Genomic DNA, 24,517 nt, shown 5'->3' with positions numbered 1-24,517 from the left:
AGCATCTTAAATTCAACTTTAGTGTAACTTCTACTTAACTGTTCATAATTTTGGGAGGATATTGTAGAGGCCCTGGCCATAATTTTAGTTTAGTTTAGAGATACAGCATGGAAACAAGCCCACCGAGTCGGTGCCAACTAACGATCACCCATACACTAGTTCTATCCAATCTTCCAAATTTAAATTTAGATTTATCAATGTCACATGTACTAAGGTACAGTGAAAAGCTTTGTTTTGCATGCTATTCAAACAGATCAGATACCATACATAGGCACAATTAGTTCAAACTCAAGTACAATAGATCAAGTGCAAGGGGGAAGATATAGAGGGTAGAATTTGGTTTTCAGCATTGTAGCGCATCAGTTCCTTAAAGTCCACTGTCCTCAACGAGGTAGATACCATACATAGGCACAATTAGTTCAAACTCATTTCCCACTCTCCCTTTAAACTTGGTGGGGCCGCATTTCACGCCTTGCTTCAAACTTGCCATGCCTATTTCCATGCAACTTTTCCCATACTCCCTTAAAATTAATCTGATTCACTGTAAAAAAAATATATATATTATGGCGAGTCCGTAAACTTGTTGGTTGTAGAAGAAGTTTATTGCCGGAGCAATATTCGAATACAAAGGTTAAACAACAAGGTAAAGGACAACCATCAAAAACTTACTGTCTTCTGCGAAGACTTTTCCGAACTGAACATTTCGGGCGCCAAAAGCGCACATGACCACGCTGGCCAATCAGCGATGTCGCTCTCTGGACCAATCCCTTCGGTCGCGCTCACACGTGACCTTGCTGGCCAATCTGAGGGTTCGACGACCCGGACCATTCTCTATGGTCGCTACATGACCCCCCCCAGAACCCGAGGAACGGAACCTAGCAGGGAGCCGGATTTCGCGACCATAACGAGTAAGGAGAGGGGCAGCCTGAACCACAGGAGCAGGGGATTCCGGACTTGGAGGAACTGCCGGAACGGGGGGTCCTGGACTGAGCGGAACTGACGGAGGCCGGCCTCTCCTAGGGGTTTGGCCGACCAGAACTGGTTGATCCGGATCCAAGTGTGCAGGTTTAAGCCGGGACACCGAGACGAGCTCACTCCTGCCGCACATGTCTAAGGTGAAGGTAGCCGTTCCCTTATGCAAAACCCGGAACGGCCCTTGATAGACCCTCTGCAATGGGGCACGATGGGAATCTTTTCGCAGAAACACAAACTCACAGTCCTTCAGGGAAGGCGGTTCATGTACCATGGGACACCCATGACGTGAAGTCGGAACTGGAGCCAGGGAACCCACCCGTGCCCGGAGAGATGCTAAGACTGATGGGACTGGAGGCAGCTGGTCTGAGGGGTCCGGAAACAAATCCCCGGGTACTCGAAGTGGCGAGCCATATACTAGCTCCGCGGACGACGCACCGAGATCTTGCTTAGGAGCAGTCCGGATGCCCAGAAGAACCCAGGGGAGTTGGTCTACCCAGACCGGGCCTTCAAGCCTTGCACTGAGGGACGCCTTAAGTTGACGGTGGAACCTTTCTACAAGTCCATTTGCCTGGGGGTGGTATGCAGTAGTGGGTTGTAACTTGGAACCGTACAGTTCTGCGAGCGCGGCCCAGAGGGACGAAGTGAACTGCGGCCCCCTGTCAGTGGTAATAACTGCCGGGACCCCGAAACGTGCTACCCAATGGAGGGCCAAAGTCCTGGCACAAGAGGCTGCCGAGATATCAGACAATGGGAAAGCCTCTGGCCACCGGGTGAACCGATCCACCACCGTGAGGAGGTGGGTGTAGCCCCGGGAGGAAGGCAAAGGCCCGACTAAATCCACGTGGATGTGGAAAAAACGAACTGCTGGGACCTCGAACTCCTGTACGGGGGGCTGGACATGGCGCTGGACTTTAGCGGTCTGACAGGGAACGCAGGAACGCGCCCAACCCGCTACCTGTTTCCGTAGGCCATGCCAGACAAACCGAGCTGCTACTAAAGCAGAGGTGGAGCGGATGGACGGGTGCGCCAGCCCGTGAATGACATCAAAAACCCGGCGCTGAAGGGAGGGCGGTACTACCGGTCAGGGCCGTGGGGGCGGAGGGGCTCGGGTGGACCAACATGGTGGCGTCTGCCAAGGCTGCCTTAGCTGCTGTAAAAGCCGACTCTGCGGCCGGGGACCACATCAACTCTACCGGTTTTCCCGCAAGGCACTGGAAGAGCGGGCGCATAACCCGCGCAACTGCCGGAACGAACCTATGGTAGAAGTTAACCATACCTACGAACTCCTGCAGCCCTTTCACTGTGGTGGGCCTGGGAAATGCCCGGATAGCCTCCACCTTCTCGGGCAAAGGGGTGGCGCCGGCAGGGGTGATTCTGTGCCCTAGAAAATCAAGAGAAGGGAGGCCGAATTGACACTTGGAGGGTTGGATAATGAGCCCGTGGTCTTGGAGCCGCTGGAACACAGTCCGCAAGTGGACCTGGTGTTCCTGCACTGAGGGGCTGGCGACCAGGATGTCGTCTAAATAAATAAACAAAAAGGGTAAACCCCGACCCACACGGTCCATCAGTCGTTGGAAAGCCTGTGCCGCGTTCTTTAAACCGAAAGGCATACGCAACCATTCAAACAACCCGAACGGAGTAATCGTGGCAGTTTTCTGTATGTCCTCTGGCCGCACCGGAATCTGGCGGTATCCTCGCACCAAATCGATTTTGGAGAACACCACCGCTCCTTCCAGCCCAGACGAAAAGTCCTGTAGGTGCGGTATAGGGTAGCGATCAGCCGTGGTGACAGCATTGAGACGCCGATAATCGCCACATGGTCTCCACCCCCCAGATGCCTTGGAGACCATATGCAACGGCGAGGCCCACGGGCTGTCGGACTGACGGACAATGCCCATTTCCTCCATCTTCCTAAATTCCGCCCGTGCCACCAGCAGTTTGTCTGGCGGTAGTCTCCTGGCCCGAGCGAAAACGGGAGGGCCCTCGGTGCGGATGTGATGGACCACGCCGTGCTTGTCCGAAGGCGTGTCAAAACGTTGGATGAGCAGCTCTGGAAACTCCGCCAGGATCTCAGCATACGAGTCAGGGGCCGCGACGACGGCCTGGACAGTAGGGCTGGGCGGGGAGGCGATTGTCGGAGCGACGGGCTCCTCGCTGGCGGAGGGTCGGAGGTCGTTACTGCGGACATCAGGGACCAGTGAAAAAGCCCAGAGAAAATCTGCGCCTAGGATCGCTTGTCTGACGTCTGCTATGATGAATGGCCATTCGTACGTGCGGAGGCCTAACACAAGGGACATCTTCCGTATACCGAAAGTGCGAATGGGGCTTCCATTAACCGCGATGAGGGTGGGACTTGTCTTACCCGTTCTGGTTTCGAGGTCGGTCGGCGGCACTATACTGACGATGGCTCCCGTGTCCACCAAAAATTCTGTGTCCGTGAATCGATCGTGGACGTAGAGGCGTCGGTTCTGGCCAATCGCAACTGCCCCTATGTACGATCGGCCGAGGCATTTCCCGCGAAGGTACAAGGTGAGTGGCAGTTGCGGGATTCTCTACCCCATCGTAGGTGATAATAGCACCAGCCGCGCTTGTGCGGATCTTTTTGGCGGGCTTTCGGAGAACTGGCGGGAGACGCGGCGCCATCTTGATGTCGCTGTGGCGTGGTCACCGATGTCGAGACCTTGTTGATCGAAACGCCTGCCTTCGATTTAGCCGCTATGAGCGCGTCCGCTTTCTCTGCATATGCTTCGGGGTCCTTAAAAGAACAATCCGTGAGCAGCAGTCGGACATCCTCGGGAAGCTTCTCTCGGAATGCCTGTTCGAACATGAGGCAATCCGTATGCTCACCGGCTAGCATCATCATCTCGGCCATGAGAACGGACGGCCGTCGATCTCTGAGGTCCGGTAGATGCAGAAGTTTTTAAGCGCAATCATGCCTATTAAACCCGAAGGTTCGCAGTAACAATTTCTTCATTGCCTCGTACTTGCTTTCCGCAGGCGGATTAACGATGAACCGCATCACACGTGTGGTCGTCTCCGGTGATAGAGCGCTGACGAGATAGTAATACTTCGTCGAGTCGGCCGATATGTTCTTTATATGGAATTGGGCTTCGGTGTGGACTAACCAAGATTGCGGTGAATGTGTCCAAAACAACGGAAGGTGAACGCTTACTGCGCTTAACTCCGGTGTGCCAGGCGCGGCATCCAACAACGAGGTGTCGTGTTCCTGCATAGTCGGTGATCGTCCAGATCACGTCGGGGTCACCAATATGGCGAGTCCGTAAACTTGTTGGTTGTAGAAGAAGTTTATTGCGGGAGCAATATTCGAATACAAAGGTTAAACAACAAGGTAAAGGACAACCATCAAAAACTTATTGTCTTCTGCGAAGACTTCTCCGAACTGAACATTTCGGGCGCCAAAAGCGCACATGACCACGCTGGCCAATCAGCGATGTCGCTCTCTGGACCAATCCCTTCGGTCGCGCTCACACGTGACCTTGCTGGCCAATCTGAGGGTTCGACGACCCGGACCATTCTCTATGGTCGCTACAATATATATATATTGTGTAACATCTTTCAAAGTAAAAGATGAATTTACAGTGTGTCGGGTAATCTGCTAGTCTGAAACCACCAACGTCATAGTGTGGCAGAATATCAAAATTATATTTTACTGGAAAATTACCATTCTAACTGGTAATTGTGTGTCATTAAGAAAAGCTATGATTTAACCTGAATTTGGCTAAGTATAAACAACCGGCCCTTCTATTCCGCACAATGAGTTATCTACAAGGCCTTGTAATTAGAAGTGGGGACTGCCTGGTGAAACAGAATTGATGAATTTCTTCAACCTATTTTGACCAATAAGCTTTACTAACCATGTGCGCTCAAACGCTTATTGTGACAAAACACTGTTGCTTTCAAGCAGAGATAGCCAATGGCTATTGAAATACGTGGTCGCTCTTCGCAACCAAGCTGTTAAGTTGACCTCATGTGCCTATTCCATTTCTGGCTTCTGATTACTAGCTATTGTCCATTAAGCCGTTACTAAATCTAAACTGTCCACATGACCTCATTGGTTCCTCACTTGGATATCGTTGGCTGATTCCCTACGTGAAGCCTGTGATGTGGAACTGTGTGTGTGATAGAGCTCAGGAACAAGCTCAAACTCCCTTGGATCATTAACCGTTTTACTATCCTTGGGTTCCAATAATCTGCCCTTCAGATTATCCTGCATGCGTCCTCCCCCCGTTTGACCAAGGTGTGGTAAATTTGGGTGCATGTTTTTGCAATGTATTTGGAATAACTTGGAAGTTGCAATTCTTGGGCGGGTAAAGACTCCTGATTTGGTGCTAAATCATCTGGGACAGGGATGATCCCACAATCTGCCTTGAATGAGCTGTTGATTTTACCAGGGAAGGGCATTGGGAACAATTGTGCCAGGTTAGCAAATGGAGAAATGATCCAACGTTCCCTTTACTGATCATTATCAGCCCGCCTTTCCTGGAAACGAGGTGAGGTTCATTTGCAATGCCTTTCAGTCAAACTTTCATGCACTCCAACCGCCTAGATTACCACAAGAAGGGCCACATGGTAGTGCTTACGCTAGCACTTGGTCGGCCATTGGTCACTATGAATTGCTCTCCAGAAAAGGGGAATGAATTAGAGGTAACAATAATCTCAGTGGCTGTTATTGCAATGTTACTTTGTTAGTGTATTCATTTTCATCAGCATAGTTTGATTTATTGGATGTACTCAAGTGAAATCTATCTTTTTGTTTGTGTTGGTTTCTTCTCCCCATTCACCACCTTCACCACCACACACCAGTTACGGATGGTACCATGTCACTTTAATTGACTGAGTGCTGCCTGACCAGTAGATTTATCTCAATGCCCAGTGTGAGAAATATTTAGCCACTCTTTTCTTTGACTTTATTGTTTGGTATCTCGGTGAAACTGGCAATGCCTTTGATGCCCATCCCAAATTAGTCTTGACAAGGTGAATGTGAGCTGGTGACTTGAACCGCAGCAGGCCTTCTGGTGAAGATGGTTCCCCAGTATTATATGGGAGAGATCTCCAACTGTAGACCCAGTGACGATGGGGGGATTGGCGACACATTGGGCGGCACGGTAGCGCAGCGGTAGAGTTGCTGCTTTACAGCGAATGCAGCGCCGGAGACTCAGGTTCGATCTTGACTACGGGTGCTGCACTGTAAGGAGTTTGTACGTTCTCCCCGTGACCTGCGTGGGTTTTCTCCGAGATCTTCGGTTTCCTCCCACACTCCAAAGACGTACAGGTTTGTAGGTTAATTGGCTGGGTAAATGTAAAAATTGTCCCTAGTGGGTGTAGGATAGTGTTAATGTACGGGGATCGCTGGGCGGCGCGGACTTGGTGGGCCGAAAAGGCCTGTTTCCGCGCTGTATATATATGATATGATATGATATGATATGATTTCCAAGTCAGGATATTGGGGCACCTGTAGGTGGTGGTGTTCCTCTGCTCTGCTGCTCTTGTCCTTCTTGGTGGGAGAGGTCACGGGTTTAGGAGGAGAAGCTTGGGCGTTTTGTAGATGTACACAATTCAGTGGGAATTGAACGTTAATAGGTAGTTAAAATGTTAATTTTAAGGAATGTTAACGGGACCACTAATAAGCAGGTTGCTTTGCCCTAGATGGGGTTGAGCTTGACTGAACTTGTCGTGGAGAATATTTGTCGGAATTCCACAGCTTGTATAAAACCCCTCTGAATCTCTGTTCTTAAACATTTGGGACTGAGACAGACTTATTGCAGGCCTTGTGCCTGATGGGTTATGTAGACTAGAAACGCTCTACTATGTCAAAAACTATGATAGTTTTATCAGGTATTAGGAAGCATGGCATACCGTTCCCAAGGGTGATTGCTCCTTTGGAGTGGGGATAACATCAGCCAAGGTCTCTGCATGTAACCATCACTGCCAAAGGAGCAAATGTGGACACTGGGAGAGGGCAGAATCAACAGCAAACACCCTTCCACACCCAAAATGGTAGACTACCACAAGACACAAAGTCTGGATCTCTTGGGTACGATCCCTCAGAGTTGAAGAAGACTTTCTTTCACTCTGATTTTTTTGGATTGTGAGATGGCTGATAATGTCAATGTTGGAATTCCAGCCTCGCCCACAGGGGGGGGGGGGGGGGGGGCATGAGTTAACTGATGGGATTGGTGGGTATTTTGTGAGGTGATGCATTCCTTCAGCTGATAATGCAGGGCTTCTTTGAGCTCCCCAAGCATGGACTACTCGAAAGCCCCTCCTCCACCTTCAATGGCCATGGACCCAGGGATTCCCAGGATGGACATGTTGTTATTCTTGAACAAAACTTTGAGTACATCCTTGAATCTTCTCTCTCCACCTGGTAAACTCTTCTTGGGATAGACCTCAGATTAAACTGTTTCAGGAGCCTGCTGTTGGGCATGTGGATGATGTGGCCTGCCCAATAGAGCCAGCTGAGTGTAGGTAGAACCTCAGTGCTGGGGACATGACTGATGTTAAATCACTTGCCCTTGCACTGGAGTTGGAGGATTTTATGGAGTTAGCATTGCTAGTATTTTTCAGTGCCTTGAGATGCTATATGTAAGTAGTCCAGGACTCAAAAGCATTTAAGAGCATTCACTATTGTCCGGTAGACCATGAGTCAGTGTCAGGTTTGAGCCTGTGATCTTTAAACAACCTATTCCTCCATCAACACAAAGCTGGGCTTTGGAAGCCAGGGTGAATTTCATCATCATCGTCTCCCTCGCTGAAGGTAGTCTCCTGAAATATCTCTGGGAAATGGTCTATGCTTTCCGGTGTCTCGATACAAACGTCTTTTGTTGGAGGACAGGTTGGGAGATGACCTTTGTGTTGTGGATGTTTAGAGTGGAACCCATTTTTGTTCGCTTCAATGAACATGTCAGTGATAGCTTGGGGAAAAAAAGTGCTGGAGTAACTCAACAGGTCAGGCAGCATCGCTCAGATAGTTGACGTTTAGACTCGAGACCCTTTTGCCACCGTGCCGACGGCTGGAAATAAAAAGGCCCAGAACGGTTAGAAGGCCAGCAGGGGACATCCACGAGAAGGAGGAATGTTGGAGATGATTGGAGCTCGGCTCCGAGCCCACACAAATGCAGGCAGTGTCTGCACAAGGCAAATGGACTACTGAGTTTGGGATGAGCTCTATTCTGGAGTGCAGTTGCCATTGTTTCCCATCAGTTCTGAAGATTAGCTTCCCTCCTGCAGAAAGTTTGTTGGAGCTGAGGTGCGACATTGCCTACAGGTCTTTCCTTGCTGACACTGGTGTTTGGTGAGGACGGCTCTGTTGCAGCCCACTTTGATTAGAGTCATGGCTTACATGCTGCCACAAAGCAAGTGTAGAATGGGCTTGAATTTCTGTGAACAGCCAAATTTGAGGGGAATGATTCAGACTCTCCAGGCCGACAGAGTAAACGGCTTTGGTGGGATTGAGAAAGGCCCCATCTTGTGGCTGGTGCTGTTCCCTGTGTCTTTCGTTGTGCCCCGAGATTGATGCCAGCTGCACTGAGATTCAGGAAGCAGCTCCTCAACATTGGGTCCACGCGGGGTGAAGAACTGCATCAATGCTGGACTGAAGGAGTTGAACCCAACAAGTTATCACCAGGAGGGTGAGCCTGAGAAAGGGAGAGGCAGTCTCTGTGGTCACTGCTGGATGATTTGACCCAGGGTTGGTGGTCATTACCCAGTGAAGCAGAGCTCTCTGCATAAAACAGCATTTAAAGATGTTAGCTGGTGTAACAAAAAGCAGCTTCTCACAGACATCATGTGCATATAGGAGAAATAATGATAGCTTCATTATCTCCTCTTTGGTCTATGCTTTACACAGCAATTACCTTCCTGATCACGACAGTGTTTCTTGTTGTTGACTTTCTCTGTTTCTTGCTTCACCTTCAGAACTGTTTTCGTCCTTTGTCCTTTTTCCTGATTGTCACCATAAACAGTACCTTGTGATATTTCCCTTTGTTAAAGATCTTTTATGAATCATTGGAGTTTATTTCTATTACTTGTCCTGCTGAAATATATGTCCTTTCTTGGAAGCGCTCATGGTCTGCACAGAGTTGACTCCTAGACCACTGTATTGATTTGTACAGTAATCTAAGCCAGGAGTGCTGGAGTCATGTCCACCCACCGACTGACCCGGATACTTGGTTCTTGTGCGTGTTGGTTTCTTCAGTAACTCCAAAGACTGATAATGTTTCGTGCCGTGCTCTGATTTGGATCATTTTAACAGGATTATGGATGAGGTGTAGAAGTGAAGTCAATCCTGCTCTGGTGTGTCTTATTTAAGCAAAATAGTCCCTCTGTCTCCGGCCCTACGAAAACCACCTTCCTTCTCTGTCAATGGGGCCTCCTGCCATCCAGCCGAGTTCAATAGGTCAGATGTCTTTAAACATCCAGACTTGCTAACAAATTGGACTGTTTAGGCTCCACTTTAGAAGCGTGCCCCCACGGGGGAATTCAGTGGAGCAGATTTTAGAGGTCACATTTCCCTTCAATGATCAGATCCAAGGAAGCGAGCCTAATGGTGAAAACACAGCTTGTCCCTTTAGTACGAAGCAGGAGTTAGAAAAGAATAAGAAATCTCTCCGATTTTAATTTGTTCCTGACTGCGTTCTTGTAATCCCTTCCCTCTGTAGCTGCCACAGTCCCTGAGCAGAAGACGGTGACGCTGGATGTGGACGTGAATAATCGTTCAGACCGTGTTGAGTGGTGCAGCTGTTATTACCATGGGAACTACTCACTAAATGCTGCGTTTGAAGTCAAGCTGCACTGGATGGCAGTCACATCAGCCGTGCTGTTTGAAATGGTCGGTACACCAGCCAATTAAATTGTGCCTTAAGACCAGAATAGTGGTTTGTCGTGACATCCAACTGTGCCCTGCACCTTAATGGCAATTTCTGCCAGTCAGTACCCTTTCCTGAAAGACAGAAATCAATCTAACGTAAAGCTCCCAGAACACAACGTGCTGGAGGAAGTTAGCCGGTCAGCCAGCATCCAGGGCGGGTTTGGATCGCCAATGTTTTGGTTCAAAACCTTTTTCAGACTCGGAATCTGAAGATCCAAGACATCACCTGTCCAGTCCCATCCCAGATGCTGCCTGAACCAACCACTGAGTTTTTCCAGTGCTCCGTGTTTAGTTTTGTTTAACATTACAGGGTGGAAACAGTCCCTTCAGCCCATCAAGTCCATGTCAACCAGCGATCACCCGTACTCTAGTTCTATCCTGCATCCTGGGGACAATTTGCAGAAGCCAATTAACCTACAAACCTGCACCTATTTGGAATGTGGGAGGAAAGCGGAGAAAATCCATGCGGTCACAGGGAGAATGTACAGACTCCGTACAGACGGCACCCATAGTCGGGATTGAAACCAGGTCTCTGGCGCTGTAAGGCAGCAACTCCACTGCTGTTTTGCTCAAGATTCCAGTGTTTCGTGTCAAAACAGGGAGGGAGCTGGGTGGCAGGGAGCTGAGGTGTGTGTGTACGTGCGAGGGCAGAGACGGTGGGGCAGCAGTAGGTGGTGTGGACGTGCAGCTCATTGCACCTGGGTTCGGACCTGCTCTCAGGTGTTTTCGTATTTTTCCCGTGACCAGCAGATTTACTGGTTCCCCCTAACATCCTATGGCAGCTAGCAGGGTTATTGGTGACTGAACATTACCCCTCTAGTAGGTAGCTGTCAAAAAGAGAGTCGATGAGAGAAAAAACAAGTTGCTGAATCACAAAGAAATTCAATCATGGGGATTAGGGCTGAAGGGATTGCTTTGTTGAGAGCAAACATAGGTTTCAGGTGGTGATAAGAATGTACTAAACAGCCCCTTCCTAACTAAACAGCAAGTACATTGACAATTTATTCTTTTGCTCCTGTGCAGGTACAAGGCTGGCACAGGAAGGCCACCTCCTGCGGATTCCTCTTGGTGCCTGTCCTGGAAGGCCCATTTGCTCTGCCCAGCTATCTTTACGGAGACCCACTTCGGGCTCAGCTGTTCATCCCCCTGAACATCAGTTGCTTGGTGAAGGATGGAGCTGATCATCTCTTTGATGGTACGTATCTCACTGTCCTGCACGGGGGAGGGAGCCTGGATCTGGAAAGGTGCTGCAGTTACCAGTTAATCTAGCCTACAGAGAAGTGGGATACTTTCTTCCATTTGACCTGTGGTAAAGGTCCAAGCAGTGGAGTTGGTATGTTTACTTTAGTTGTGTTTGGAGAGGCTTAGGAACGTAGTGTAAGAAAATAACTGCAGATGCTGGTACAAATCGAAGGTATTTATTTCACAAAATGCTGGAGTAACTCAGCAGGTCAGGTAGCATCTCAGGAGAGAAGGAATGGGTGATGTTTCGGGTCGACACCCTTCTTCAGACTGATGTCAGGTGGGCGGGACAAAAAAGCCACAAATGTGGATTTTTGTCGAGAAGATGAAATATCACACAGAAAGAAAAGCATTGGCATTGAAAACAAAACTAACCACACACCAGCTTTCATAAACATTAGGCTGATTTTTTGAGCCTCCTACAAAGAAACAAACAACCGATTATGTGCCATCATTATATTTTACAGAATGTTTGGCTGCCAGCCCAGGTGCAATTCCACTTGCAGAAAGTGTGTGGAAGACATAAAAACATTTCCTCTGGCTTTGACCTTTCTAAATCAGATGCCCTATTCACCTCCCTCTCATTCCCTTAAAGAACAGAGCAAATAAGGAATTAGTGAAAATAAACAATGGGAATTTTAAAAACCTCTAAAATTCATGAAAACACTTGTCAGAATTACCAGCAATTTCCATCTTGCATTCGTGGAGCTGCAGTAGTGTTGAATTATCCAGTTTTTGTGAAATTTATTTGGTGTAAAAATAGCAGGTTGGACAGATCACGCCATAGGCTTCTACTCTCGCTGTTAGCAACTCACAGCCTTCCCACATTTCATGGTTTTTATGTTCAATCTTCATGTTCTTGCTTCACAAAATGCTGGAGTAACTCAGCAGGTCAGGCAGCATCTCGGGAGAGAAGGAATGGGTGACGTTTCGGGTCGAGACCCTTCTTCAGACTTCAGACATTTGTGGCTTTTTTGTCCCGCCCACCTGACATCAGTCTGAAGAAGGGTCTCGACCCGAAACGTCATCCATTCCTTCTCTCCTGAGATACTGCCTGACCTCCTGAGTTACTCCAGCATTTTGTGAATCAATACCTTCGATTTGTACCAGCATCTGCAGTTATCTTCTTATACTTCATGTTCTTGCGTTTGATTCCAGTTTGTGTTGTGATGATGTATTGAAAGTTTTGTGCTTGGAATGAGGATATTGCTGCTGAGAAGCTGGCAACTTCACTCATCACTATATAACTGACTGGACAATGCAGGTAACCACCGAGGGGGCTCTCTCCTCTCCTTCTCCAGCCTTGCACTGGGAGTGTGCTGCAACTACTCCAAGTTGTGGTGCTGATGTCCTTGAGTTCAGGAACAAGAACTAGGTAAAATAACCAGGGTTCTGACAAGTATAATTCCCTGGGAAGTGTGCTTGGGTCTGTGGACAGGATTGGGAATGCCTGAAGCTTCGGAACCCCTGCTAATGGGGGATGAATGTCAGACCTGGCAACCTGCAGTCAACCCCACTTGTTTATAGGAGCTCACAGCCCCTGAAGGATTGCGCCTGAGCCTTATTCTAATTCCACTGTGACTCTAGGAGCACATTTTGAAAAATAACAATAACAAAAACTGTTATATAAAAGACTTCCAAAAAAAAAAAATCACCAGAAATCGGCAAGAAGTACCGTTGCTTGTTTGTATTTACATTAAACAAGATTCTCACATTGCAACGAAAGATCATTGTCACAATTCTTTAACGTTATAATTAGTTCAGTCATGCGATCTTTAATAAACTGATCCTGATTCATTGCAACCTAAGCACTATTCAAATAGCATCGGCGACAACCAAGGGAGACTGATTCTTGAACAGTAGAAAAGAAGAATGATTTGCTTTTAGGTTCAGGATGTAAGAGGGGATGAAGGAGGGAGAGAGGGAAATGGAAGGTGGTGGGAATTGGGATGGAGGACTCTCACCTTTCAAAGCTTCTCTCAGTCCCTCTTTTACCTCCCTTTCTCTCCATAAGCAATACCCTCCCAACTCTCCCCCTGCACTCCAGGCTCCTGGCTCAACTTCCCCTCTCGGGCTCCCTCCCCCACCTCTCTCCCTCACCCCCATCCCTCACCTCCCGGCTGACCTCTCCCCTCACCCCCATCCCTCACCTCCTGGCTGACTTCCCCGCTTCCGATTCTCTTCCCCACCCATGTATTTGAAAATTGGCTGGCTAACAGTGAACAAAGTGGGCTGATTTACAAGCTGTAAGAGTGTATTTGGCGCTAGGGAGAATGGAATTTAAGGAGCAGTTATGAGGGTTTGAAAGCAGAGCTCACTAAACTGAACTGGTAAATTGAATTATTTTTACATATTTCCTTTCGACATTGAAACAGGTCATTAGTCCACTGAGTCTATGCCGGATCTTAGCAATCCAGTCAGTCCCATTCCCAGTTATTTTCCTGTAATGCTCACATTAACTCCACATTGATTCTCTTGCGACCCTCATACCTCAGCCTGACATTGGGGTGTGGGAGCATTCCAGAGCTCCCGGAGGAAATCCACGCAGTCACAGGGAGAGCATGCAAACTCCACACAGACAGCATCAGTGCACAGGGTTGATCCCAATTCACTGGAATAGTGAGCCAGCAGCATCACCCGCAGCGCAATGTACTGCCTGGTCAATCAAGTTAAATGTTCATAAGGTCATAAGGAATAGGAGTAGAATTAGGCCATTCGGCCCATCAAGTCTACTCCGCCATTCAATCATGGTTGATCTATCTCTCCCTCCTAACCCCATTCTCCTGCCTTCTCCCCATAACCTCTGACACATGTACTAATCAAGAATCTATCTATCTCTGCTTTAAAAATATCCATTGACTTGGCCCCCACAGCCTCTGTGGCAAAGAATTCCACAGATTCTTCACCCTCTGACTAAAGAAATTTCTCCTCGTCTCCTTCCTAAAAGAACGTCCTTTAATTCTGAGGCTATGTATGACCTCTAGTCCTAGACTCTCCCACTAGTGGAAACATCCTCTCCACATTCTCTCTAATGTCTGCTGCTAATGTCTGAGAATATCTCTCTGAACACACAGAATGGATGCTTTCCAACATGAAAGAGAATCTCCTAGAGGAGGACCCATGTAAAAGAATATAAAAATGCAGCAATTAGCATTTAAGAGTATAATAAACAATGGAAAAATTAGAGTACCAGATAAAGCTAACATTGTAAAAATTGTATAAATACAGTATACATTTCTAAAGACAGTTTGGAAAATGTTATCAGACTGAGTATTGGACCAATAGAAAGTGAATCTGGGGAATTGATATGGAAAGCTAGGAGATGTCAGATTAATTGGCCGGACGGTGCAAATGAATGGTAAAATTCTTGAGGGGAATCTATGGGAATGTGGGGAGAAAAAAATGGGATTAGCAGGATTCGTGAAAATTGGGTGGTTGATGGTGCAGAATTGGTGGGCTGAGGGCCTTGTTACCTTGCTGCATCTCTCTATGACTGCGTGTAGCAGGTTGCTTTCTCACAGGCTTATTGCAAGGGTCTATACCATCCTGCACCATTTACTCTTCCCTTAACTGTCTTGGAGTCAGCTCAGAGCCCCCGGCGGTTGAACAGGGTGCTGTGAGCAGTACTCTTTCAGCACAGAGCACAGGATGCCTTATGCTGCCTGCCTCTCTGCCCTCGCACCTGTTCTGTCATCTTGAGTTGAATGGGGAAAGTGCAGCAGCAGGCAGCTGTATGAATGACTGCAGTTAAGAGGGCTAGCTCCGTCTGAATCTGTTTCAGCCTCTCTGTTCTGTGAGGTGTTGCGTTGTGGCCAATGCAACAGTGGCCAGTTGGAAACATAGTTGGCGAGGTTATTATCTCTAACTTGCATGGGTAAGAGTATTATTGACATGGTATGGTAAAGCAATGTGGCTGGGGCCTCAAACCTTCACTCCTGGGACCCTTGTTGTATCAGTAAATTTGCAGAAGTTATGGATGGCGAGGCTACTGATGTGGATCTTTATGGAGGCCTCAGGTTACTGATGTGGATCTTTATGGAGGCCTCAGGCTACTGATGTGGATCTTTATGGAACGTTGAGTGGAGTATTAGTAGGTGGAACTTAATCCTGACAAGTGCAAGCTAATGCATCTTGGGAAGCCAATACGTATACAGTAAATAGCAGGGCACTAGAGAATCTTAATGAACAGAGAGATCTTGGGGTCCAATGCCAAAACATCCTGGAAGTGGCAACACTGGTTGATAAGGTGGTGAAGAATGCTTGCCCTCATAGGTCGGAGCATAGTATGTAAAAGTTGAAATATGTTGAAACTTTGCCAAACACTAGTTAAACTGCACTTTGAGTATTGTATGCTCCGTACATTCTTGGAAGGGTGTAGTTGAGCGGGAGATAGTGCAGAGGAGGTTCACCAGGATGTTGCCTGGATTGGAGGGCACTAGTTATATGGGGAGATTGGATGGAATAGGCTGGGGTTGCTTTCTCTGGAGCAAAGGAATCCAAGGGGTGACCTGATAGACCTGTATAAAATTATGAGAGGTATGGATAAAGTAGTCAATAAAAATATTTTTCACATGGTCAGGATATCAAAAACAAGTAGGCATAGGTTTGAGGAAAGGGGATTTGATGGAAAGGGTTTATTTTTAACACAAAGGGTGGTTGATATCTGGAACATGATGTTGGTGGAATCATATACAATCACTTTCTATGAAGGACAGTTAGACAAGCACTCAAATGCGCCAAGCATAGATGGATGCGGTACTAATGCGGGCAAATGGGGTAGTGTGGTTGGGCAAAATGGTCAGAGTCAATGTGGTAGGCTGAAGGGCCTATTTCTGTACTATACGACGATAACTTTACCATAAATGGGGATCAACAGATTATAATCCGAACAGAGAGATTAACAGGGCAACTAATAAGGTTAAGGGGTGAACAGAGCAGGTTGGGGATGGGGAGAATTGGGGGTGGGAAATAACTTGGGGATCAGTCCTGTGAGGTTCAGTGAGGTTTGGTGACTGATGCTGTTTTATCCAGGATGAGAACAATCCCTGTCACCCTTCATCCTGCTCCCTGGCTAATTTCTCTGTTGTGTTGTTCTCTCAGGGTTTGAGCCTGAGACGTACTGTGATCGGATGCAGCTTTTTCAGGAGGCCATTCTTGCCAGGTATGTCTCTACTCCTTCCCAGAGGTTTAAGATGAGAGGGGAAAGATTTAATAGGAATCTGAGGCAACCTTTTCACACAGAGAGTGGTGGGTATATGGAATAAGCTTCCAGAGAAAGCAGTTAGTGCGGGTACTATAACAGCTTTTAATAGACATTCGGACAGGTACATGGATCGGAGTGGCTTAGAGAGATATGTATCATATGTGAGCAAATGGGATTAGCTTAGGTGGGCATCTTGGTGAATGTAACCAAAGGGTTTGTTTCCATGCTGTATTACTTTGTGACATGCACACCTCATTTCTGTATCAGAACACTGGGTAATGGTATCGACATGTGGCATCACCACCACTGTGATGATCTGTTAATGGACAGATCAGACTGGACTCTGGGTTCTGCTCCAAGCTCGCTCTCATCCATCTTCCTTCTCGCTGCTACAGGTTTGGTTTTGTTCAAGACAAGTACTCTGCCTCAGCCTTTAACTTCCCTGCAGAGAACAAGCCGCAGTACATTCACGTCACAGGTAAGTGCTGCTCGGGGACCCTGGGGAGTCATGTCCATCAGAGCTCAGAGCTCAGGTCACAGACCCGTGGTGCCTGCTTAGTGAACGGGCAGCGGCTGGGCAGGCGTGGCCAGTCACCCTGAACAGAGTCCCCTCCGTGAGCTGGGTTAGTTAGTGCTCACCATTCTTTAGTTGGAATTCTTAGAAATTGGCAGTGTCTTTATATTTTAAAAATCAATCCCTTTAATGTCCTCTAGGTTCCCTGTTCTTTGTTTTCGGCTCCGTATTCCCCAATAGCGGGGGTCTTTGAGTAACATTTCTGCCCCATTATGAGCGAGCAGTGGCCTTTCACTGATTTGTCTTCAGAGATTCCCAGCTGTCCCACCAGCAGTCTGCTGGTCTGTCCATGGAAATTCCCAACTCTCCCACCAAGAGTCTGCTGGTATCTCCTCAATTGTTCCCATCTCTCGCGCTAGGAGTCTGTTGGTATCTTGTCAGTGATCTCCTACTCTCCCACCAGCACCCTGCAACTTGGGAAAGGACTGTTAAACGACCAAGAGCGTGTCATTATTTTGGTGAAAATGATAATGTTAAACCCCCAGTCTGATATATAGTGAGTTCCTCGGTGCAGCCATCCTTGCATTGATGGGATTGATGGTGACGTGATAGTTCTTTGTTCGCTCCAGGTACCGTCTTTCTCCAGCTGCCGTATTCCAAGCGCAAGTTGGCGAGTGGGCAGCAGAGGCGGAGAAGGAACTCCACCAGCTCCAGCACCCAGAGTCTCTTTGGCGAGGAGAAGATTGGCTACAACTGGGCTTACAACACCATGCTGACCAAAACCTGGCGATCCAGTGCCACCAGCGATGAGAAATTTGCCGATCGTCTGCTCAAAGACCTTAACGACTTTTGCTCCAATAAGGACAACCGGCTGCTCAACTTCTGGGAAAGCTGTCTGGACAAAATGCATTCCAGCGCACCCTGAGACAACCAAAGCCATGTCCGTGGGACACATATCTGCCCTAGTCATGGCTCACATTAGTCATGGCACACATATCTATCCTACGCCTGATGGATGGTCATTGTCTGCCCATTGGTACATGCACCATTCTTTGCCCATCAGAAAGATAATCGTGCCCATCGGAAGGATAGTCAATGTCCATTGGCAGGGCAATCAATGTCCATTGGTATATGCATCATTGCCAGTGTCCATTGGCAGGGCAATCAATGTCCATTGGTGCATAAATCCAATGCCCACTGGTATATGCATCATTCTTTTTCCCACTGGAAGGATGGTCAGTGCTCATTAACACACACATATAATTGTTTCCCATTGGAAACACATGGAAAACCCTTTGTATACTTTGGTTCAGTTGCAAAGACACCCGTCTCCATCGCTCTGCTCATGCCACCTCTTGCTGCTCAGCTGAGATTTCTTGATGGCGTCTCCTGTACAATATCACCTCTGCTATCTTAAGTTGACCTTTGCGATATCTCTGATCATACTGATGTTAAACGCACCCTCTCGTCCAAGGGTGTGTCATGGAATACCTAATGAAACCCATTGGGCCGTGAAGGAGAAGGTTCCTGGGATTCAATATAATGAGGGTTTGGAGGGGAGTTCAGAAACTCCAAGGGATGTTGGCATCATTGGCTCTCACATCTCGTGGTAAATGCATCATACAATTAATTCTGTTTATTAACTTGCATCTTCTTTCCCAACAACTAATGATTAGTTTCTATGGTTTCTGCACACGGCAAGCCTAATTAACATGGTCTCCACATATGCCTTTGCCTTTCACTGTGCTGTATTACAAAGTCCATCATTCTACTATGGACTATTTACCTGAGTTTATTGTGCATTGAGATATTTCCCTCTGTGGGTGAGGGGAAGGGAATGGAAAGACTCGACCAGCTGCCATTGAGAACATTTGCGTCCACCCAAGGCACAATCCCCACCATCTCCTGTTTCTTTTTCTTCACTTTGGCTTCCATAATTTTTTTTCCCACTCTCCCTCTCTCGGAGATTCACACCCTACCCAGGGGCCTGCATCTTCAGCTGGTCTGAGGGGGCAGTGGTCGAGATCCACTGGAAATCAATTGAGAGACTGGGTGCACTGAAGACATCCCAATCTTTTCTGTTGAATGAGTCCCAAAACTGAACTCAAATGTAACTTTGTTAAGGGCATTTATTATTTTACACAATTTATAGAAAATGAAATAGCATGGGTCTGCACATGGATCAGCTGAGTCAGGCAAATATGGATCAGCTGGTTTCCTACCAGCTTGTGTGGGAGGTATGGACCCAGACAGAACTGATGAACTGTGAGGGGGAAAAAAATTGCTATTTTCGACTTGTACAGAGCGCATTATCTCAGAGTAGTCATTGGCTTCACTAAATATGTGGACCCAATATAATATTTGTTAGGCCAGTGTAAGGCCTAACAAAGGCCTTTAAATTCTCTCCATTAATTATTCCCACCGCCAACAATGATCCATATACCTCAGTTGTGTTTGCGGTTGTGGAACAGTTGGTGAGTGATGAAAATGAAAATGCCCATTTTCCCCAACATCCCATCTTGTAAATGGAAACCTGCATCTTTGACTCTTTCTCAGCTCTACATAATTTGCATTTAAAAATAAAAATAGAAAAAAGTCCTTGTTTTATTTTGTCTTTTTTTTTGTCTTTCTGAACAGTAGTTGTGGGCTGTGCAATGTTAAATCATTGGGCCAAGATGAAAACGTCTCCTCAAAGAATTTTCACAAAGTTTCTCTTCCTTGCAGTGAGATGAGAGTCCCAGAGCCACTAAAAACCAATGATGCGGGGAAATTTGGAAGCTCTTTGTTCATTCATTTCACTTCACACTTATGGCCAAATTTCTTGTCACTCTGTCTTCTTCAGTGGCTCTCTGTCAAATGAAGTCAGATTCTCCTCCTGTGAGTACTTTGTGTGTTTTACAACATTAAAGACACCAAATAATAGGGATTCACTTCCTCAACATCACCATCCATTGAAGGAAAACAAGCTGCAGACTTGAGGAAGAGCACCCCATCTCCCTTCTGGGCACTTGTGGACTCAGAACTGAATTCCCCAACTTCTGATAACTCGCTCTTCCTGTCAGTTCAGAAGCAGCTGACTTGCTCAAAGCAGCCATTTCTGCTGCGTCTGTGCTCTTGGTCATGTTTTTCTCTCTCATTTACAAAGTGTGAGCTCTGGGGCATGTCTCACAGCTCTGCATTTTGCAAAATTTTAAGTGCCTTACTTAATAATTAAGACACTCTCCCTTTCCCCTCACTCCCCCCTCCCTTTAAGGCTGTGCCCTCTAACATTGAACACTTCCTCCCTTTTCAAGTATCTGCCTGTTCATTTTAAAATATTCTCTTCCTCAAAGGACAGTGGAACTAATCTAGTAAACCTTCACTAAACTGATTCCAATGGAGTAATATCCTTCTGTAAAGGAGACACAGCACATAAGATGTGATGTAACATATAACAACTACAGCATGGAAACAGGCCTGTCCGGCCCTACCAGTCCACGCCGACCATTCTCCCTGACCTAGTCTCATCTACCTGCACTCAGACCATAACCCTCTAATCCCCTCCTATCCATATACCTATCCAATTTACTCTTAAATAATAAAATCGAGCCAGCCTCCACCACTTCCACCGGAAGCCCATTCCATACAGCCACCACCCTCTGAGTAAAGAAGTTCCCCCTCATGTTACCCCTAAACCTTTGTCCCTCAATTCTGAAGCTATGTCCCCTTGTTGGACTGAGGCATAATCTCCCTACCTATGTATTTGATATCCTACCAATAAAAGATAACAGGAAAGAAGAGTCCTGACCCAAAACGCCACCTGTCCATTTCTTCCACAGATGTTGCCTGAACCACTGAATTCCTACTGTGTTTTGTGGTTTGCTCAAGATTTCAGCGTCTGCAGTTCCTTATGTCTCCAAAGGTAACATTCTGTTAGCTCTCCTATATCTACACCTTATCCATTTGCCAAATATACCCCCAGGGCATTCAGATCCTCTGACATTTCAGAATGGTACAACTTTTTCATTTTATCTGCCAAAATAGATAAACTTACATTTTCTCACTTACTCCATTTGCCCGATCTTGCCCACTCACTAAATCTCCTATCCCTTTAAGGCCTGCCTCATGTCCATTTCACACCTCTGCCTTGAGACATTGCCAATTTGTAAGGAAGAGGTTTAAAGAATCCATGCAGCACAAACTATTTTTCTTTGGGATGGGAAAGGAACATTCTTCCCGGGAACACTGGTGATATTTTCTCATGTATAAACAGAATAAAAGGACAGCAATTTAAACATAGTTATAACAAAGTAGCTTGGCATGAGGCAGTCCACACTTGTGTGCCTTGTCCTTGGGAAGGAAAGGCTTAACAAGTCTGGACTGGTATGTGCATCCAGTTGATCACAACAGAAATGAGTGTAATGTTTTGAGGGAAGCAGGGATGGACAAAGAATGGCATGCAAGGGGCTGCCTGATCTTGAGAAATAATTTGGAATTCTCTTGATCATTCCTGTCCAAATGCAGAATTTCCTCAATCTCCTCATGAAGTATTTGGTGCACCTTCTTGGCTGTTGCATCAATGATCTACAACAGATCATTGGTAATATTAACGCCAAGGAATTTGAAGCTCCCAGCCATTTCCACTTCTGCACCATTGATACTGATTGGCGCATGTACTCCACCATGCTTCTTGAGGTACTGACATTGAGGGAGAGGTTACGCTCTTGACGCCATGTCACTATCTCCTTCCAGTACTCCACTTCATCATTGTTCATGCTTTGGCCAACCGCAGTGATGTGGTCTTCAAACAAACGTAAGGGGAATCAGAGTCGAATTTGGCCGTATATTGGTGTGTGTATGGAGTAGAGTGTGGGACTGCGAACACATCCCCCTTCAGGGCACCAGAGAATTGTTATTGAAGAGGTGTCACCTGTCCTATCCACCTCTCTATCTAATCCCTGCTGTAACTGGCTACAAATAAACCACACGGAGGGAATGTTACTCTGTTTCAAACTTGCGGTATCCATACGGTAAAGAGCCAGTCTAGGCAGAATTAATTTGTTTCCACACTGAAATTCAAAAATGCAGATACATGTGCTGGAAAGTATAAATTACCCGATCTCAACCTCGTCACCACCTTTGCATCTTATTTCGATCCGCATTTTCTCTGTCGCTGTGACTGCAGAGCTACATTCTGCACACAGTTTACTTTCTCTTGTGCACTGACTGCATGGTAACATTGACCTGGATAGCACGCAAAACAAAGTTTTTTCCACAGTTTCTCCGTACACGTGACAATGATTATAAACCAACACGACACATGAAAGAAGGACACAAAAATGCCGGGAAACACTCAGCGGGTCGGGCAACAGTCGCGGGGAGAGAAGCAAGTCAGGTGGCGGCTAAATGTGAGTCACATCAGCGCGGAGGGAGAGTGACTCTGGCTGCTCCTGGTGGGGTGGTCCTGATACTGACTGCGGGCCCCTGAAACTGAAGTGACCTTTTGGAGCGGTCACCACACACACACCTACACACACACACCCACACACCTACACACACCCACACACACACACACACACACACACACACCTACACACACACACCCACACCTACCCACCCACACACACACACACCTACACACACACTCCCACCCACACACACCTACCCACACACACACCCATCTACCCACACCCACCCACACATTTACCCCCCCACACACACACACCTACCCACCCACCCACACACACACCCACACACACCTACACACATACCCATCCACACACACACACCCACCTACCCACACACATACCCACACACACCCATCCACCCCACCCACACATACCCACCCACACCCCCACACACAGATCTTGCATCTAAGTGTCCCGCTTCACGTTTTCACCCGCTCCGCAGGTCGGATAGATCTAAAGTTGTTCAGTTCCGCTGTTTACAATTCTCCTTGGGGGGGAATGGGGTGGGGGGGGGTGGGAGTGGGGGAAGGAGGGGGGTGGGGTCAACGCACTGAGGGACCGTGGATGGTCCCAGGAGTTGGCGCTCTGGCGAGTCGGCCGCGGTCACCCCGCCTGCCCCCGGTGAGTCGGTCTGAGACCCGCAGGCGGGGCTCAGAAACCATCAACGAGGCCGGGCAGGGAGCGCTGATCCCTCCCTCCATCCTCCCCCACCCACCCCTTCCCCTCAGACCCTCCATCATTCCCTCCTTTAAGCTCACCCGTCCCCCTCACACACACCTCCCCTCCACTCTCCCTCACGCACTCCATCCCGAGCAACATCCTCCCTCAATCGGTCCCACATCCTCATTCCAAACCTTTCCATCCTTCCCTCCCTCTCACCTTCCATCCATCCTTCCCTCCCTCACACCCACCCATCTTCCCTTCTCCTCACACCAGCCACTCTCTCCTTCCCCTCACACCTTCCCTCCACTCCCCCTCATATCCTCACACATTCATTCCCTCCCAACCTCCCTCCATCAATCTTTCCATTCCTTTCCCCCTCACATTCTAAAATCCATCACTCATTTGATCCCTTACACTCACTTCCTCCCTCCCTCCCTCCCTCACACCTCGTCTCCCTCACAACCTCACACATTCCCTCACAACCAGTCCTCCATCACCTACAACATCTTCCTCTTCCCCCCCCCCCCCCTTGTCACCTCCTCTAGCCTGCACTTATTTTCATGCCACCTCTCTAAACTACTCCCCTTCCCCTCTCCCCTACATCTCCCCCTACCTCTCCCAGTCATTCCTCAACCTCCTCCTCCCCCACCATCTCCCGCCCCTCCACCTTTCTGTCCCTCTTTGCTCATACTCCCCACCACCTCCCTCTCCCCTTCCTCACCCCCTCCCGCCTTTCCCCATCCCTCGCCCCTTCCTCACTTCCTTTCCTCTTCCCCGCCACCTCCGTCATGCTGCTCCTTCCTCACCCCTCACCCCATCCCCCTCACCCTCCTCATCCCCTCCTCCTCACCCTCCCCTCCGTATCCCCCCCTCTGGTTTCACACGATGGGCTGTCAGTTGGCCCAGGAAGGAGGTGGGCCGTAGTTCACTGTCTCTCGTCCCCTGGTTCCAGGGGCCACTGGAAGTGTGAAGAGAGGCCGAGAGGATGGAGGGGAGTCAGAGTCGGCGAGGAGCTCCGGATACGGCTGAGCAACTGCGAGCGGTGGTCTGGGAGCTGCTGAGAGGGCAGGAGTATGGCAGAGCCTCTGCCCTGCTGGAGGTAAACCAGCCCGTGACTGCCCCTCCCCACTGCCCCCCCCATCCCACTACATTCCCATCCCATTGTCTCCATCTCCATCCCACTGCCCCAATCCCATTTCCCCCCATCCCACTGCCCCTCATATCATTGACGCTCTCCCACTGACCTCTGCCCCCTCCTCTCCTGCTGATCTCTGTGCCCATCCTACTGACTACTCTGCACCCACCTCTCCCACTTCCCACCGGACCCCAGTTTCCCACTGAACACTGGGCCCTCGCACTGACCACCAGACACTGCCCTTTCCCCCTCCCCTCCCATTGACCTCTGACCACTCCCAATTCTAACAACATGTGCTTGATGTTTCTCTCTCCACAGACACTACCTCATCTGTTTTCTGTTTTCATTTCAAGCTCTCAGCCTGTGCATTTTGTTTAGGTTTTCCAGTGTCATTTCTATCTCTCTGCTGGGATCAGTCGGCCTCTGGCTGCAGGCTAATCATTGTAGC

The 24,517-nt window shown here is 48.1% G+C and overlaps 1 protein-coding gene across 8 annotated transcripts in view; it reads left to right on the top strand.

The window, feature by feature from the left end:
* Nucleotides 1–19,379, top strand: part of depdc5 (DEP domain containing 5, GATOR1 subcomplex subunit) — an 84,236-nt gene extending 64,857 nt beyond the window's left edge. For 7 of the 8 annotated variants that reach the window (XM_078421296.1, XM_078421293.1, XM_078421292.1 and 4 more), the window contains 5 exons: nt 9,657–9,826; nt 10,889–11,060; nt 16,208–16,268; nt 16,706–16,788; nt 17,454–19,379. In XM_078421296.1, coding sequence (XP_078277422.1) covers nt 9,657–9,826; nt 10,889–11,060; nt 16,208–16,268; nt 16,706–16,788; nt 17,454–17,749 — 782 coding nt within the window. In that variant the 3' untranslated portion in view covers nt 17,750–19,379. The remainder of the gene's footprint in view (nt 1–9,656; nt 9,827–10,888; nt 11,061–16,207; nt 16,269–16,705; nt 16,789–17,453) is intronic. The other variant, XM_078421297.1, reaches the window with a different exon arrangement.
* The last annotated feature ends 5,138 nt before the right edge of the window (nt 19,380–24,517 follow it).

Source organism: Rhinoraja longicauda, chromosome 25, assembly GCF_053455715.1.
Source record: "Rhinoraja longicauda isolate Sanriku21f chromosome 25, sRhiLon1.1, whole genome shotgun sequence".
Classification (NCBI taxonomy): Eukaryota; Metazoa; Chordata; class Chondrichthyes; order Rajiformes; family Arhynchobatidae; genus Rhinoraja; species Rhinoraja longicauda.
Note: the sequence above shows the minus strand (reverse complement) of the source record. Positions and strands in the feature narration are given on the sequence as shown.